Source organism: Colletotrichum destructivum, chromosome 2 (genome assembly GCF_034447905.1).
Source record: "Colletotrichum destructivum chromosome 2, complete sequence".
Lineage (NCBI taxonomy): Eukaryota > Fungi > Ascomycota > Sordariomycetes > Glomerellales > Glomerellaceae > Colletotrichum > Colletotrichum destructivum.
In genome coordinates, this window is record NC_085897.1 from 2671283 (window position 1) to 2688756 (window position 17474).

Here is a 17474-nt window from a genome sequence, read left to right on the forward strand (position 1 = left end):
ACGGAGATAATCAAGGCGAGTGACTGCAGATGACGGCTCCGACCACCCGCCGAGAGAGGGGACTCGGGAGCCTTATAACAGCATGCAGGTACGGACTCCCGTGCTCTCATTGCGTCTGCTTCCCCTCAATAAGAATCACGCTTTCCCGTGGTTTCTCTGCAATGTGAGCGAAAGACGAGGCCACCCGGCAATACGGAACTGGTGGCACGCTGGGTGATGGGTTCAACCCGGCTGAAGTTCAGGCTAAATTCAATGTCTCGTGGAGGCCAGAGTCTTTGGGTGCGGCGGGAGATGAGTTCATCCCATGCAATGCAACGCCGACTCCAAGTCCGTCCCGCTTTGGACCGTCGTCCCCGCATGGCGGGGCAGGAGATCTGAAGCGGTGACAACCGACGCGAGGGGGAGGGGTTAGGGTTGTTAGACTCGGTCACTGGGGTGAGGTAACGGGGTTGCAACGAAGATCAGTGATTGGCATTCCAATGACACACCGACGGTACACCAGTGTGTATTGTATGATTTCAGGGCTGAAGTTTCTTTTTTCATCCAGGAAACGACTGTTTCTTTCTCTCCTCCAGCAATACAAAGTCAAACCAGCATCGAAACGAGTGGCATGGACCAAATCAGGCAACCTAAAATTTCCATCACTTCATGACGACACAATCCTTGATGAGAATGAATGAGCAGCCGACGGACAGGGCAGCAGGAGAGAGTCGGGAGGGGAGGCAAGAGGGATGTCGGGCCGATAATATCACTCTAGTCGGTCGAGTTCTTCCATCATGGCAGGGTCGGCGGCGACATCGGCCCAGTCACCGGCAAAGGCAACGTATGCCTCGGATGGGTGGTTGACGACGCCATATTCGCTGTCGAGGTTCTCAGTCGCCTGACTGACGCGCGAGCGGGAGACGTGGACCTTCATGCTTTCCTTGGACGAGGTGTCCTTGATATCAAAACCGCCGAGGCATGGCTGGCCCCAGACCCACTGGTATGTCGACAAAGAACCGAGGGGATACACCCGATTGTGGAGATGGATGTTGTCCTGGGTCAAAGCAGACCCGAGGACAGCCGGGGTACCGGCGGCCTTCCTCGTGGCGGTCGGGTCGACGACAGTGTCGTCCGAGCCCGTGGTCTCCGAGAGGGCCCCCGAGGCAGTGGCCTCCTCGCTGAGAGATATGACCGCGAAGCTCCCGTCATCTCCCGAATCGGCAAGAGGGTCATGGCCTTGGGCGAGGGAAGAAGCGGATTCGTTAGAGAGTTTATACTGGGGACTACGTTGTGGCGAATAGTTGTCGTGCTGGTAGTCCGCCGGGTCAACGTGGAATTGCATGTGGTTGTGCTTGCGGTCTTGGGGATGAGGCATCTTTGTGTCAAGTCTGGGTATGCGAACGGCCATGATGGGTGATGTAGATGGGAGAGGCAGGCCGTCGAGTGATGATTCTGGCCGTGGAGGCAAGGTCAGCCCTTTTCTAAGGCGGTGGATGTCTGGTTTGACAGGGACAAGGGTTTCTTACCACAAGGTTAGAAAGAAGAAGAAGAAGACGAAGAAGAAGTATAGTAATGGTGCTGAAAGGGTATCGAAAGGGGCCTTGGCAAGGCCTGCTCGGGTTGGGACGAAGGGGAGTGAGTGATGCTGGGTAGTCGGGCGGTAGGACGACCAGTAAGACGGTGCGTACTCGCGTCTCTCGTTTCAGGGAGACCTAACGAGGCTGTTCGTTCCAGAACAGCGTGCTGCAAATGGTCTGTATGCAAGAAGACAAGAAGGGCGTAGACAGTGTGTTGAATGGCGCTGGCAAATGGTGCTATGATGGTGTTGTATTTGAGAAGAAGGGGAGAGAAGAGTGTAAGAAAGGCATGGGAGCAGGGACATAGGGGATTTATACACAGCTTACGCAGAGTGCAAGCTGTAAGGCGCAAGGTACGGGACAGCCGCGGTCGTGGGCGGTTGTTGGTTTGGGGTGTGGCACCTCGTTCTTCCTCCTCTCTCTTTTTCCCCCTCTCTTTTCCCTCTTCCTTTTCTTCATTGCCCTATTCACTGGCCGGTACCCTTCATCTGACCACCCCACGCAATCCAGGCACGATTTCACCGTCACCTCTCAGCAGCTCCATGGCTGCGCGCCCAACTACGAGCTGCATGTGCGGTGATGGTGCGGCAGTGGCAGACCAGGTAGCGAGAGACGCAGGCCAAGGTCTGGCGAAGAAGCACCTGAAGCAGACGAGAGGAGGAGAGGGTGTGTGTGTGAGAGCGTGGGTGTATGCGAGAGAGAGAGAGAGAGAGAGACAGAGAGCGAGAGAGAGAGGTGCGTTCAGTGTTCAGGTAGCCGCGGTTGGTGTGGAAGGAGCTGCATTTGGCTCGAAGGATGCTGCCCATAGGCTGATGGGGATGTATACCTACTGTATAGGTGTAGATATGTTCAGAGTATCTGTACCTACCTAGGTAGGGAAGATGTTTTGGTGTGGGGTAGTTGGAAGCACGGTACTTCCGCAGTGCTTGTCAGGAACCTTGACCAGGTGGAGTATCCGTAGAGTGGTGGTAGTTCAGGGGCCCAGAAGCCGAAAATTCCCCTGCAGATCACAGAGACACCTCACCTACCAAAACACTACCAGTAAACACTTCCAACACCCATAACTTTTTATTTTACGGTCAACCTCCCTCCCTCTCTCTCTCGCTCTGTCCTCGTACCCCCCCCACCCTCGACAGACTTGAGCCGTGGGAAACGACACTTCCCACGCCATTCTCGTGACACTGGCGCGATAAAAGGAGGTACGTATACCATCAGTGCGTGTCGTAAGCACGCAAGCTCGCATATGCGACTCCCCGCCTCCGGATGTGTTGCGTGACAAAGGCAAACTGTTCTTCGACTGGACCCGTCTCGACACTGCACACACTTGGACTTGGCTACGATCGCCAACGCTATCCTTACCTTGGTGAGTTTGCTCACCGAAGAGCTTAGCCGACACCTGATGCCCGGAGGCGGACCAGATGTTATCGACAGAACCCGTCTGCCAGTGTGTGACACAACTCGCCCAATTACGATGCCACCTCGATAGGACGCTGGACGGTTTACCCAATTCAATCACCACACCACACAAAACCTAATCTTCCGCAGCCTTCATAATCTGTACCGAGATAGGAAATCCCGGTCCAATCACTTGTTTATGGCGTTATCGGATTGACCAAAGACATGGCGGCAGGGAGAATAGTTCCGCTCGGCTACGTTCGGCATTGAGCGCGGAACGCCGACCTCGATGGCATGGCATCATTGGCCCTATGCCAAGTGTCTGTCAACTTATCAAGCCGAACATCAGCGTTGTTGCTCCCACCGAGTCCTCTACTGCTGTCTGTCAGTTGATCTGAAACGCGTCGTCGTCCACCGCCGCTCCCCGTCAGATCAGTCAATCCCTGTGACTCACTCACCTTGAACTTGCATGTCTTAGCCACTGCCATCTGATGTGTCTTGCATGTCAGTCCTGCCTCGCAGGGCCCGATCTCAGGCAAGGGTGCTGCTGATATTGGAGAGGCACCGACGTGCTCTATCGACGAGAAGCTCCGCGTGCCCTAGCTAGCAAAGAATGCCCCGGCGTCCCAAGTGGACGAACCGCCGCCGGGCGAACAGACCCCGTCCGACGTCATGATGCAGAATGCAACGCCAACCCCCGAGCACTGGGTCGTTTCGTTACCCAGGCTGCCTATCGGTATGCCTTTGGGGGACTAAGCCCGGCTCTCCGATGTCGTTGCTATCTGTGCCGTTTCCCCGCAGCTCAGGTTGCTAGGGTGCCGGCAACACCGACGACTGCAAGCCAGGGGTGGGGGGAAGAGGTTCCCGACGACTCCAAGTGAACGAACCGCTCGTTCCTGCACTTACCTATGAAAACATTGGTAGCATCACCGATCCCCTGAGCCAACGAGAGCCACTGGCAGGAGCACGACTCTCGGGACGGACTGCCACGCCACATCATCCCAGGGAAACGATCCCTGATGCATTCACCCTCACCTGACGGCACGGACCCGGCCTGTCCCCAACGGCGGGTCCAATCCCCGGAGCTGTCGTCCCACTATTCTCGGGCGACAGTCCTAGGACTGCCGGGGCACCTCTCCACATCCCCCAATACAGGACGCCCTAGGACGCAAAGTCCTATCATCCGCTGCAGCATATCTGCCAAGCGCGTCGCCCTAGGACACCGTCAGCCATGTTGGCAACACCGAGAGCATGGCTGGTGACACCGAGAGAGATTCGGGAGACGACAACCAAGGGGAAAAAGGTGCCTTAATTCCTGATCCTCGACCGGAGCCCTTCTCCGACGTCCAACCCTCGCCAATCGATTGAAGGAGACGACTCGCCTCGCGGGAATCCCAATATTCACGCATCCCAACCCACCCGATCCCCTCGTGACCACTGCGCGAAATACTTCCTGCCCCCGCCTGCCAATCCTTCCTCCCTCGAAGTCGCGGTGCCGTTTTCCCACAAGCGAGCCAAGATGGCCAACATGCCCGGGTTTTTGGCGGAGTCTTTTCCTGACCAGTGACGAGAGACCCCACCGTCCATCCTCCAGGCTTCGAGAAGGCTTCGAGAAGGTCCCTAGCGCGCGGATCGCCTGCAGCAGCCCCTGTTCCGCCATCCTCGTCCAAGACACACACACACATACACACACCATATTACACATGCATACACAGTGTACGTTTGCCAGTCCGACGCACATCTGCTGTCCCTAGGGAACCACCCAGGAACATTGGCAAGGCTTTGCGGCCATCGAGACTCGAACCCTGAGAGGGGGGAAGGGGGGCAAATACAGCATCGTAGGCCATTACAAGCAGAGAGACATGCGTAGCATTCACGCACACGCACCGAGGGTACGCAGAAAGGCATTGGGCTCCTGAGCGGTCATCCTCGTCGAATGCACCTTCACCGTCGTCGGTCGCCGGATTTGGCCATGAACTTCCTAGGGTTGCTGGTCATTTGGTCATCCCGACTCACCAGTGGGACGCGTCTTTCCGCCATACACAAAGCTACGGACACCTGCGTCTCCCTGCATCCTGGCCGACCTAAATCCTCCTGCACCCACCCTGTCTTTCAGCCTGCAGGCAGCCCGACCGACGGCCTAAGGACGGCAGCAGTACATGGTACATCCTAATCATCATCAACACCAACGCATCATCTGCACGCTCTTACACCTGGCTGCGCATTCATCTTCAGACCCCAAACGCCACAACGGTTTAATGTTCGTCACAATCATCCCGCTTCAGCCCAACCACGGCTGACTTGCATCTGCACATGCTGTACGTAAGCCGCCCGCCCCCAACTTCCAATACGCCTTGTATACGGAGGACACTATTGCATCGAGCATTAAACGTGGGATTTGCATGCATCGGACTGGTATCCAAGACCTCGAGGCGCGCGGCCTCCCCATGGCGTAAATTCGATCAGCTGCGATTTGCAGCCTGCTTCCAGGTCGGCGCCATCAATATGCGGCCCCCATACTGCTCGCCCTCCGATCTTTGTTGCTATTATCCATAGTTGCTGCCGCTGCCGTTGAACCTTTCCTCCGGAGACCACCCGCCTTCAATCGACGGACAGTCTGATAAGACCTGTCCAACTCGTTCTCGACGGCGCAACGAATCCGAAGCGCGGCAACGGCGGGCCAGACACTCCGCTCGCCCCTTGAGATCCAATAATCCAACGTCTCCCTCGTTGGCGTCTCGAGCAAGCGCACAAAGTCACCGGCCGTCACTTCGGGGACTAGCGTCATCGAAGCCCCTGGTACTTGTTCGTCGACAAGGAAGCGACGTATACCCGCCGGGAGGAGACGCAGCGTGTCAAGCTGGCGTAGGCGATGCCTGATCTCCAAGCCCACCATGCGGGCCATGAAAGCCGTGATTGACGTCGTGCTGTTACGCGACTCCATGAGTGATGGACCGTGCATGTCGCTTTGCAAAAAGGGAATGAGGTACGGTCGAGCCTGGCTGACAATGAAGTGGTTTACGTTAAAGAGCTCGGCTATACGGAGGAGTGGTGACTCGCGTTCTGAATACGAAACATGCGTCCAATGGTGAAAGTCGATGGTATTCGCCGGTGCCCAAGGGACGATGTTCCCGTGTGCATCTTTGCAAAGCACCGTCGTCTCTCGGTGACCATAAAGACTGGCCGTGGATGCGTTCGAAGCCACTGCGGCAGTCCATATAAGCTTCACTAGGGTCAGTCTCGTTCCCAGGCCGAACAAGAAACACACGATACTCACCACATTCGGTGCCGTCAGGTAGTTGAGCAGTGTCGGAACGCCCCCCTGGTCGGCAGTAGCAACAGTGATGTTCAGGACTCTCTTGCTTCGGTTATATGCCTCTTCAAAAGTCAAGTCTCCCACATTGGCTCGCACGCAGTCCTCCAAAACCTTGACGTCGAGAAAGTAGCCCTCACGGGAGAATCTCTTCAGTCTTCTCAAAAGGGTATTCCACCTCGTGGCGTAGGATTGGTCCTTTTGCAGACCCTTTTCGGCTCTCGACTTGCCGGAAAACGCCGACAGGTCGATGCCCTCTCCTTTGAGTACATTGGGAAGCTCTTCCTCGGTGTGGATGGCCACCAAGGCGGCAATGAGAGCGCCCGTCGCGGTCCCGGTAATAATCCGCGGGAGCAGGCCTCGCAGAAATAGCGCCTTGACGACACCGAGGTGGCAGACTCCGAATATGGCACCGCCCTGGAGAACAAGTGTGCTTCTTCCAAAAGCCTGTCGAGTGTCATGGATGAAATCCAACTTCATCTGATTTGTCAACCCGACGGGAGCTCCATGGTGGTCGGAGCCTGGGGTTGTTGGCAGATGTGTGATGTCCTCGACCGCCTCAGCGATTTGGGTGATGTATTCTTCGATCAAGTATTTTGTGCCGGCAAAGGACCGGTTGTATAGCGTCGGCGCAGTGATGTTGCCGAGGTTTCGGATCAGGCCGGAGCGGAGGAGGTTGACCAGCTTGTTAAGATTGCCGTCCTCTCTTGCGGTAATCAACGAGTTGAGGCGCTCGTTGATGAGGCGGTAGTCGTAGAACTTGGACGTCGGGTTGTTTCTCCTGTTGCAGCACGCAGACTTTAGCATGTGCTACTGAGACACACGGGTACGAACAGCGGTTTCCTCACCATAAGTCCAGTCCAAGCAAGTTATCTAGATGCAGGGCAGCTTCTTCCCAATCTTCAAAGGCTTCGGCATGGCGTAGGAGTTCGAGCCATAGTTCGACGGGGGTCTTGCGTGTGTACCAATCGCGGAGTTTCTGCAGACGCGCATCGAGGTCAGTCAGCCGCAGCTCGTCCAAGCAAAGCCGTCGTTCGCCGACAGACCATTTGTAGGGTGTCGGCGAGCGATGCGCGCATCGGATGAGTCGTAGAAATGCACGTACCTGTTGCCAAAAGTGCGTCACGTCTACGGCCACTTGCCAAAGCGCAACGACGACTCCCATGGTTGCGCGACGGCGATAATGGTGGTGAAGACCATGGGGGATCCCGAGCTGGCGGGGAATAATGATACGGATACTGACGAGGATAATGACGAGTGATACGGGGTGGTCATGGCATTATGGCATTATCGGCCTGGTGGAGCGAAGCGAACGTTCTGTCTCTGGCTAGGCGGGCGTTTGCATTCCAAGTTCCAGGGAGGGCCGGGCGACGGGAGTGATAGGTAGATAGATAGATGAGGGGTGGATGGATGGATAGTATACAGAGAACGACAGTATATTTACAGACTGGACAATACCGAACGCATCAACCGCGTGAGGACGAACGAGCGGGCGGACGAATGACGGTCGGTAGGGTAGGTAGAGAGAGGGGGGGGGAGATGGGGGGGGGGGATGCGAAGGGGAGAGATTGTGTGTATGTGAGAGAGGGACAAGAGAGAGAGTCAGATGCATATGTGTGTCTTCAATAGTCTGCGGTACGACAGAGTCGACGCCCGTGGGTTCATCCACGGCAAATTGAAGGAGGAACGGATACTTGTTTGACTCGGCCACCACCATACCGGACAGTTGTCCGTAGTTTGGCTCGGCTCACGGCAGGCACAAGAGAGCACCGCGAAATCAACAACTGCAAGCGCAGCAGGGAGTCAGGAGCAGCGGTGTTCGAAATTGCCGTCGGTTTCCATGGCCGGATGATCTGGAGATTCTGGGGCACGCTGCAGGCCGGGACCACTTCCCCTCCCTCCAATTGCTTGACTGCGGCAGCATTTGCTAGGTGCATTACGGCATTGACATGGGGCATGTTGACCACGAGACCCCACCCCACACACCTGTACAGCACTGCTGAGAAGTTTGGGGGGGGGCAGCTCCCTCAGCTCCTTGGCTGTGCCGTCCCATGCTGGACGCTAGCTTCGACATGTGATAATGCCATTTATGGGACAGAAGGTCTCCCAAACTCTGCGAAGCGTCCCCACGCACCTACCATAGCCCACCAGGCAAAGGTACTTTTTACTTCAAGAAGCGTTGGGAAAGTATACTTACCTGCCCTTGAATCGATAACTGAAATCACCTCATATCGTGTCAGGCTTAAGAGCCCGCTCAATCTCAGTGGGCTGCCACGATGTGATTCAATAGTTACATGCTAAGCCGTTCCCAACAAAGTCCACCGACCTTCAACGGCCAGAGAGCGATGACAAAGAGAAAACGACGGTTACACTACCCGCACGTGCCCTGCCGACGCCAGTCCCGGCGTGGACAAGTCCCACGAGATGTGTCACGACGCGTGCTGATGGGCTCGTCGTTCTTCCTTTTGGACGACAAATGGGAGAAGTTCGTGTCAATCTTGCAGTGCTCGTGCTGCTTGCATCTCGATTCCTTTCTAGGGGCGCGGTATCTGGAGCGCTCGCACCAATTGCGCAAAAGAAAAGTAGGCCTGTTATAGTACAATGGTCATGGCCAGCTCGGTGCAAATGAGCTAGCCTAGAGCCTAAGGCAGGTCGCCGGCGATATTCTCACTCCGAATCATCGTCGTCGACAACATGGCGCCGTCTTCCGCGACCGCTTGTCTCCATCATGTCATCATCGTCGCCTTCGGCGTCGTCGTCGTCCGACCTCCTCCGTCGCTTCTTGTACCGTGGCGCCTCGTCGTCGCCGAGAGGCTCCTCGTCGTCGTCCTGGTCTCCCTCGCTGACCTCCTCGTCACTCGCAACAATAAAGTCATCCTCCATGTCATAATCATCTTGCCTGCGAGCACCAGAAGGCAGGTCGTCATCAGAGTCATACTCAGGACGCCTTCGCTTTTGCTTCGGTGCGCCGGGCATGCCCCTCTTACGCGATCCACCAGCGCGTCGTCCACCCTCGAGGTCCCCAATCGAGAGACCTCCGCTGCGGCCAAATCCACGACTGGAGTCCATGCGGGCCGTCTGCGTCTCCCGACGCCGTTGCATCTTCATGCGCTCCTTCTCTGCCTGTTCCGCTTGTCTCTTGCGCAACTCGGGATCCTGGATTGTGTTGATGATCATGTCCTTCTCCTGTGGCTTTTGCGATATCGTCGCCATGCGCTCCGCAAGAGCAATGAGGGCGTCGTCGGCAACTTCCTTTCCGGGTCGGACAATATACTGATCGGTGACATGTCCCACGAACATGAGGAAGTTGCTGGAATACTCGGCAGCGGCGGCGTAGTAGTGTCCGTCTTGAAGTTCCGAGTATGGTTGGTCGGGCCCAGGAGCCAGGGCCTTAGTTGTCACTTCAAAGTGCTCGTCGCCGACGGTCATCGTCACAGAGCCGTCGCTCCATCTGTGGATCATGGCGTTGCTCTGCAGCTTGTTTCCCTGTCTCCGGACGCGGATGTCTGCCTTGGGCACTTCAGCTTTGGCGTTCTCAATGTCTTGCTCAGTAGGCTCGAATGTTTCGGGATCGAAAAGCGTGGGGACGATTCTCATGAATTTCGGGACACGAAGAGATCGCAACTGGTCGTCGTTAGCGCACGTCGCGGACCCGCGACTCGGGGGCCGTTGCATCGACTTACTCTCTGATCTTTCGCCTTGGGGATGCGATGGCGCTGCATCTCAACAGCCTCAATGACCCTCGTCTCATAGTCCGTCGATGCCGGCACCTCGTCATCTCTGCCGTAGCCCTCGCCCGCATCCTGGTCGGATGCCGCGTCGCGTTCGCTGCCGGCACGACTACGGTCCTCAAGGACATCGTCCGCCGGCTCGTCGCCGAAGAGATCCTCCTCATCCTCCTCAGGAAGCTCGACCAAATCTTCCGAGTCCGACATGATGATGATTGGTGACTAGGAATATTGATGGGGGGGGTGTTTTTTGGTATCGGATTGTCGGTGGGCAGTTGTACGTGCTTGACAGCTCAGCTAGCACCTTTGCTCTCAGAAAGGTCAAGAGCGAGGCTTGAACAGTCCCTGTCGCACAACCTCGACCCACTTTTGCGTTGAATTGAATTGAATGAGGCTGGAACCTACCTACACCGCCACACCTGTAGGTACCCATCCGGAAGTAAGAACTACCGAAGGGGGTTTCGGCAGGGGTTTAAGCCAGATTGCACAACCTAGACTTGCTTGAAATGGGGCGTAGACCGCTTTTTCAATGAGAGAAATAGATCGGCTACCTTAAAGCTGTGCTCATGTCTACTAAGATGCTTTGGTTAAACGATATAGCAAAACACACCGCTGGCGTCCCAACCTCCCGTAAGGATAAGAAAGCCACACGAGGCTGAATAAAGACCCTTCTTTCCGTATAGCGCGAGCCCAATGGCGATGGAGCGACGGACCATTGGGACCCAAGGCTGTGGAGAATATGACCCGTGCGCTCGCTTAATACGACGCTTACGGTCTAGCGCTCTTTATGCTGCTACTCCTCGAAGATGCAGGAGCGAACGTAGTCCGAAGAAGCTCACCTTCAATCGCCCCTTTTCAGCTTAACTCTCCCTCCTTGCTTGATATCCGGCCACTTTTCGATTATCAAACCGTCGTCTGGATTCAGCAGAGCTGAAACCAAGTAGTCCAGCCTCTCCAAGTTCTCCCAGGAGGTGCGCCGGACGACTCAACCTTATAACCCCCTCCGACTCCCCCTCACCGCGAGTACCCCCTCCATCATGTCGAACCTCTTCTCAGGAATGTGAGTTGCCATCATTTATTTTCCTGTCATTTATTGTCCTGCGAATTGCTTCTTCGTATTCTTCCTCCTCATCTTCCTCCCCAATGCTCCTTGCATGATGGAAACACGGAAAACCCCAGGTTGCATGGTGGCTGCACAGCAGATAGCTGTGAAGTTGGCCACTCGGTTAGTGCCGCAGACAGCCCGTACTTTGGTACATGCACTCTGGCCCGGCGACCGCTGAGACATGGGGTGCATTATCACTTGAGGCTATTGCCAAAGCATGGATCATGAAGGCCTGGCCGAAATTTGTAGAGCTCAGCAGCACCTCTTGGTTAAGTCCACGGCTGCCTTTCCTTTCATTTTGATAACGCCAGGTTGGGAGATGCTCAGTTGCCTCCCTCGGCCGCCCAAAGTCGACTATTGTGCTCTGAACAGCCATCACCAAACACAGAAACAAGTGTGGCCTTGAGCAAGTACTCATTGTTTTGCCCCTACTCAACGCAATGATTGCATCTCATCCGCGTCACAACTAGCCGCCTATTGTGTTGAAGCTTTGGTGCACCTAGCCAGGGCGGGGAAGAGCAAGGTGGCAACAAAACAAGACAGCAATCACCATCAATCTTCAGACGATTACACAACACTGCAGCTCTTCTTCATTCGAAATCTCAGCCCAAGCTTGAACAAGAGACTGTTACCAAGGCACACTTGACTTCAAGTACCAACCGCTAGCAAGCCACCAACCAGCCTGGCATTTATGGATGGAAGTATGTCGCAAATAAACACACATCGTCTTGCCTACCAACGTCAGGGTTTCCGTCTGGTCCCTGCCCGTCACAAAGAGGGCAAAAGCCTTCCAACTACCAAAGTTATGATGGGCCTTTGAATTCTGGTCATTGGTGGCCACAGCAATCCATTTGGACTTTCTTGGCCTTCACAAAACCACCTGCAAACAAGAGGAAAGTCCCCCTTTGTCTGCCTGGCCACCTTCCCACCATCGAACTTCACACGAGGGGCGGGTGCCCATGCAGAACTAGCTGCCTCCCTCAAACAATTCCTCGAGTACGCAACTACTGTATCATTACCTTCCCTGCTCATCCCTTCAGACACCCTCTTTTGCAGTTTTTAAAAAAGTTATCGTTTAAATACTGTTTCCATACACAAATCAAATCCACCAAATCCTTCCCCCTCACTCCGTTTTGCCTTGCGGCCTAGAGGTGCGAGGTCTCAGACATCCCTAGATTGCCAACACAAGCCAGCCCGCAAAGCCATGCCTAGTCTGAGTCAATATCTCTCAACATGGATGGAGCAAGCCCTTGGCTTCTGGTACCGCCCGGCAGCCGGCTTGGTGGTCGTTGTCACCATCACATTGGACATCTTCCTTTGCCTCGGAGTGGTTATTGTGGCCTTGAGGCTCTGTCAGCTAATCAGACATTGATCAACAGCAACGCCCGCTTCCGGGGACAAGCTGCCAAACCGCCTGGCTCGAACAAGTCCCCGACGTCTTCTACCGCCGGTCAGCAACCTACGTCACCGACCGTTTCCCACGGAAGCCAATCGTCCACCAACCTCGCTCCCAAAGTCCCGCCTCTGCCCAACTCCCCTTCTCTCGCCCACTCTATTGGCATGGACGACCAGGGTAGCTTGACCGACGGAGACAGCATCCTCAACTCCTACCATCTCCCTCGGCCCATGCCTATCTGGCTCAACTCCAACTATGGCAAGCATATCGTCAAGGGCAACTTCATGACCCTCAGCGCGAGACCCAAGACGGTCGAGCAGGGCGAGTGGATCGCTCACCAGGGTAAGTAGTGACTCTATCACTGGTGCCGTTTATCGCTAATGAGACGCAGTCGTCGAGCACTACAGAAACCTCTGGAATTTTGTTCGTGTTCTCCACGAGAAGGAGGAGGATGGCTCGACTATCTGCAATGCCACCACCTGTCCCAGAATGTCCGCTGGAGCGTAAGTTACCAAAAGCCTCCTCTTCGGCTCCGTTGCTAACGCCCTACAGGAACCACTCATTCACCTGGCTCAACAGTCGTCGGGAACCGGTCGAGCTTCCTGCCTTCGAATACATGACTCTTATGCAGAGATGGATCTCGGGCAAGATTGACGACACCAATATCTTTCCGACCGACCCTTCGGGCGTCTCGTATGCGCATAACCCGGCCATCACCACGACGCCTCTCTCGCAACTCACAAACCCCGGCGAGCCCGACTGGATCGGCAAGCGGTCCGGCTTTCCCCAGAACTTTATCGACGTCTGCCAGACCATCTTCCGCCAGATGTTCCGCGTCTACTCCCACCTCTACTGGGCCCATTTTGTCGAGCCCTTCTACCACCTTAACCTGGAGAAGTCTCTCAACAGTTGCTTCAGTCACTTCATCCTGACTGCCACGGCTCTCGACATGCTCAAGCCCCACGAGCTTGAGCCCATGCAGCCTTTAATCGACCTCTGGGCTGCCAACGGCACCTTCCCTCCCGAGTCAAAGGCCTACGAGTACGCCAACCTACGAGCTGGCGAGCGCCTGATGCACCTGGCTGGCGTTTCCTAAGTGTATGCGCAAAACATCGCGGTACGGCTAGGAGGATTCAAAGTGGAGTATTACGTTGCAACACGGATTCTGGTGTACTGTGTCCTTGGGACTTGGGGGTATATTTTTGAACACTAGACTCGTTCGACCATGTCCCTTTTTTCTTCATGGACGCTGGAACACTCAAGACTGGAAATAAGTACAAGAGGTTGGGAACCAATACGACAATGACCCTCCAAAAGAAAAAGAAAAAAAGCTTTTACACACCACGCACGCATTGCATTCGCAGCAGCCGAGAAGAGAATGTGCTGCATGTTGGAGTTTCGGGTTTGCTACGACAGCCAGGCAGGCAAAGTCTCGGAGTCTCGTTCGCAAACAGGGATGAACATCTCCTCGCATGGAATGGTTTTGGGGGAGTACGGGGAGGGAGAGAGAAAGCTGATGGTAGACGAAACATTCCATAGGCAATCCACAGTTGACAGTCGACAGTGCCTTTCTCGACCCTAGGGGACGGATGATGTTCTAGGCGGCTACCACGATGATACAACAGTCAATCACGACTGTCTTGGTTTTCTCGACAATGAACCATCCAAACGCAGCATACTCTTATTTGAAATGTCTTTCAGCGCCTCGTGCCCGGTCTCGAGCCTTGCATGAGTAACTGCATTCTCATCAGCATCTGCGCGCGCATCCATCGAACCCCCCATCCATCGAACCCACCCCTCGCGACAGGTTGGTGGCTAGCAAGGTGGGGGTTAAGACTCACAGCCACTACCAAACTCCGTCGCTTTTGGCCTCAGGAAGCAAGCCCCTTGAAGACCGCGTCTCTGGACCCGGACAAGTCGATGGCCAGCATATAATCCAATCGGATACCCGGGCCCGTGACTATTTCCTTGAGGACGCTCGACACCTTGAGCCGGGCGTAGTGCCCGTTCGGGTCGGCGCGGAGGTAATTCACGTCGTGGACGGAGACGACGTCGACCTGGAGCGGATATTCGGGCTCCGAGCGGACGAGGCCCGAGGTTGGAGGACGGCCATGGACCCGGAAGCTATTGGCGGCTGCAGTACCGATTCGGGTCAGAGAGTCGACGTGGACCTGGTGCCTGGTACGGGTGTTCAGGATCGAGAATCAGCGTTTCTCGGCGTACGATTTTCTCGTTTTACGGGTATCCCGACCTTGGGAGGGGAAACTTTAGAGGTCGGGTACATAAACCGGGGGCAAGAGACACACTTGAACCATGAGGGCGGGGATGAGCGTGCGAAAGCTGGACATTTAGAGCCGACTTTCTTGAGGTTGTCAATAATGCTAATATGACACAACGTGGTAATTCCTTTGTCATGAGAATTGTCGATACTGACCAAGACGGGAGCTTAGGGTGACAGGGAATAAGCCTGAGGCTATCAAGAAAGCCTTTCACCCTCACAGGTGCGTATATAGGGAGCGATGTCGAAAATGAGCCCCCCCTTCCCCCTCGTACAGAGTGCAGGAGAACAATTTAATTTCGATAGCTCGAGCAAGCACATGGAAAATCTCAAAGCTTAGCCGGTGGACGCTGTGTTATGCTACAAATGCGGTATACATATACTTATTTCTGCATTTCTCACGCACATCGGACCTGGCGACATATCCCTTGTGGGTTCCCCGGCTTGGACACGCACTCTTTTGCGACGCTGGTTTCCACAATCCCTAGGTGAAGACAGTCCCGGACGGTTTTTTTTTATGGCGCCACCCAGTGTTGCTAGAACGGTGGTTCGACTCTCGTCTCCTAAGAACGGTCCAAAGGAAATAACTCACGAGGTTGGCGACTTTTGGCTTGTGTCCCAAGAGCGAGTCGGCTAGAGACCTTCGACGTCAGGGCGTGAAGTCTTGATCAATGCTACCTGGGTCTTGCAATTGTCTTGTCGTCCTTCGTTAGCGTTGCGGTATGGAGCGGCATTGATGCTAGACAAAGGGGGGTTCAACTCGGACAACTCATATTGTGGTTGGTTCTGATTCCGGTTTCCAGCACAGCGACCCGTATATTGTTTCCGATTCCAGGCGCTTTCATTGTCGTCTTTTCTTAAGACAGCACCCCTCGTAAACAATCTCGCTTCCGGCTGGGGGATTGGCAACAATTCGATCGAAGGCAAGTGTTCCTATGAAATTAGGTCTTCGAGTACTGGGGAAAAGAGCCGTTGAACCGACTGCAACAGTGTATCGAATACGATCGAGAAGAAACAAACCACGTAGAGTCAGGGAGCAAAGTTGGGATCGTTAAAGCATGCGGAGGGCGCCTTAAAGATGACGAATGGCATCATAGCAAAAGAGAGACATCGTCAAATCTTATCATGGACACGTTGGATTAGGTGTCAGGGACTAAGTTCAGCCCATACCTATAACTCATCTATGGTGACTGCGTTCCCAGCAAGCCCGTCAGGGAAGCGCTCATCGCCCTCAGCAGGAGGCTACACAAGCAGAGACTTGGAAGAGCGTCTGAGTTGCACACACGGCAGAGCCATCACCCCGGAACCCAAGCTGGGCGATGGTGACCAAATTGACGTGGTTCCCAAAGAAAGTTATGACGAGCTTCTGAAAAGTTCCAAGAAAACATCATCATCCGATGTATCCAAGACCAGACGACGGTCAGAGGTCTCTGATCGCCCAAACAGAGAAACTTTTCTGATTGGAAACTTGTTTAGACATGTCTGCGTCGGTAGAGGCTCTTCGCTTACGAACGTCCAAAGGCGTAAAGCACAAGCACAAAGAGTCATCCAGCAGCGAAGCCATGGAGCTTACTGATACCGCTCGCCTGGGACAAGCGCACACACAACACATGCACGTACACACGCATCGAGAACAACAAACTGAGTCATATCGTTTCCGCATCCTGACAGACAGACATCTCCCTATCCGAGGCCACCCTCATGAGCCGTCGTCAATGCGTCTATGGCATTCGGCTGAAGAAAATAGGACAGCCCCCCCCCCCCCCCGCCCCCCCCTCTCGCAGTAAACCCCCAACACACATGCGCAGGCAACTGAGTCTTCAAAAAGTGTAAATATACTTCCTCAAGAGTCCAAACTCCCTAGAGCGATACCACAAGGTGACCGTCCCCTTTGCGCATGAGGAGTTCTGCAACTGCCAGCTCGCACGGGTTGCTGTGGAACACTACTATGAGTCACTGGGGGCCCTACATGCGAAGACTCGATCTGGGCAAGAAGGCGAATGTGATTGTACGCAAGACTAGGGAGCAATGGCTCACTTCCAAGGAGACAGGTGTGTATATTTCCAAACAATCTACAAGGCCAGTGCAAAATTTCCCGTCATCTGCGGGTTTCTCGACGAACAGGCTTCTTCATTCCTGAAAGCCTAGGACCGCGTATCACGAAACCCCCCTTCCCCGCGCTGAGAGTTCATGAGCCGTAAAAGAGGTGTGAATCCAGAGCTCGAAGCTTTCCCATGGCAAACAGGCCAAAGCTCCCGTCCGGATTCAGGACAATCCGTCGGTAAGCATCCCATGAGAAGCCTGGCACGACGGCAATGAACATCCGCCATGTGCTAACTCCCGCTCGAGAGCCTGGACAGGGTCTAGGAGTTCCGGCAATGTAAAACTCCATCGTCACGAAACGACAGAGGAACTAAGCGCACAGGTAGCGCGCCAATCCGGCCGCCGCACGCTCAGAACTTTCAAGTGCTCGTTCTAGGAGAAACCCCAATGTCTTTCGAAGACAAGAGGTTAGGCCTAGGGTTCAATCTCTCAACCTAGCCGCCAGGCCTTCATCAACGTTTCTCGGCCTCTCCGGCTTGGAATCGCATTGATATTGGTATCAATTTTCAACCCGATGACACATCAGCTCCAGTACAGACATCTGCCATCACAATGCACCAATGCCTGTTCCCGTTTCGCTCTTCCCCCGGAGACTCA

At 54.8% G+C, this 17474-nt stretch overlaps 5 protein-coding genes across 5 annotated transcripts; 1 reads left to right on the forward strand and 4 right to left on the reverse strand.

Annotated features, from left to right (window-relative positions):
• Positions 1–353: 353 nt before the first annotated feature.
• Positions 354–1869, reverse strand: CDEST_03039 (uncharacterized protein). The gene is made up of 2 exons (XM_062919198.1): positions 1509–1869; positions 354–1434 (listed from the first exon to the last, which is right to left on the reverse strand). The coding sequence occupies exon 2, from the start codon at positions 1388–1390 to the stop codon at positions 749–751; it is 642 nt and encodes a 213-aa protein (XP_062775249.1). The 5' UTR covers positions 1391–1434; positions 1509–1869; the 3' UTR covers positions 354–748.
• Positions 1870–3935: 2066 nt separating this feature from the next.
• Positions 3936–7831, reverse strand: CDEST_03040 (Putative patatin-like phospholipase domain, Acyl transferase/acyl hydrolase/lysophospholipase). The gene is made up of 4 exons (XM_062919199.1): positions 7373–7831; positions 7116–7246; positions 6232–7048; positions 3936–6177 (listed from the first exon to the last, which is right to left on the reverse strand). The coding sequence occupies exons 1-4, from the start codon at positions 7430–7432 to the stop codon at positions 5455–5457; spliced, it is 1731 nt and encodes a 576-aa protein (XP_062775250.1). The 5' UTR covers positions 7433–7831; the 3' UTR covers positions 3936–5454.
• Positions 7832–8540: 709 nt separating this feature from the next.
• On the reverse strand, positions 8541–10328 carry CDEST_03041 (Putative leo1-like protein). Its single transcript, XM_062919200.1, has 2 exons — positions 9951–10328; positions 8541–9891 (listed from the first exon to the last, which is right to left on the reverse strand). The coding sequence occupies exons 1-2, from the start codon at positions 10200–10202 to the stop codon at positions 8935–8937; spliced, it is 1209 nt and encodes a 402-aa protein (XP_062775251.1). The 5' UTR covers positions 10203–10328; the 3' UTR covers positions 8541–8934.
• Positions 10329–10842: 514 nt separating this feature from the next.
• CDEST_03042 (Putative MOB kinase activator family) lies at positions 10843–15928 on the forward strand. Its single transcript, XM_062919201.1, has 4 exons — positions 10843–11055; positions 12480–12838; positions 12888–12999; positions 13049–15928. Exons 1-4 carry the CDS (start codon positions 11033–11035, stop codon positions 13590–13592), a joined length of 1038 nt encoding a protein of 345 aa, XP_062775252.1. The 5' UTR covers positions 10843–11032; the 3' UTR covers positions 13593–15928.
• On the reverse strand, positions 14368–15927 carry CDEST_03043 (uncharacterized protein; the record flags this gene model as incomplete). Its single annotated transcript, XM_062919202.1, has 2 exons — positions 14803–15927; positions 14368–14667 (listed from the first exon to the last, which is right to left on the reverse strand). Exons 1-2 carry the CDS (start codon positions 14842–14844, stop codon positions 14368–14370), a joined length of 342 nt encoding a protein of 113 aa, XP_062775253.1. The 5' UTR covers positions 14845–15927.
• Positions 15929–17474: the final 1546 nt, after the last annotated feature.

Coding starts and splice junctions, on each gene's coding strand:
- CDEST_03040 (XM_062919199.1), bottom strand. CDS start 7,432: ATGGGAGTCGTCGTTGCGCTTTGGCAAGTGGCCGTAGACGTGACGCAC. Junction 7,049..7,115: donor TTGCTTGGACTGGACTTATG/GTGAGGAAACCG, acceptor GTGCTGCAACAG/GAGAAACAACCCGACGTCCA. Junction 6,178..6,231: donor ACCTGACGGCACCGAATGTG/GTGAGTATCGTG, acceptor ACCCTAGTGAAG/CTTATATGGACTGCCGCAGT.
- CDEST_03039 (XM_062919198.1), bottom strand. CDS start 1,390: ATGGCCGTTCGCATACCCAGACTTGACACAAAGATGCCTCATCCCCAA.
- CDEST_03042 (XM_062919201.1), top strand. CDS start 11,033: ATGTCGAACCTCTTCTCAGGAAT. Junction 11,056..12,479: donor TCGAACCTCTTCTCAGGAAT/GTGAGTTGCCAT, acceptor ATTGATCAACAG/CAACGCCCGCTTCCGGGGAC. Junction 13,000..13,048: donor CCCAGAATGTCCGCTGGAGC/GTAAGTTACCAA, acceptor AACGCCCTACAG/GAACCACTCATTCACCTGGC.
- CDEST_03041 (XM_062919200.1), bottom strand. CDS start 10,202: ATGTCGGACTCGGAAGATTTGGTCGAGCTTCCTGAGGAGGATGAGGAG. Junction 9,892..9,950: donor CCAAGGCGAAAGATCAGAGA/GTAAGTCGATGC, acceptor AACGACGACCAG/TTGCGATCTCTTCGTGTCCC.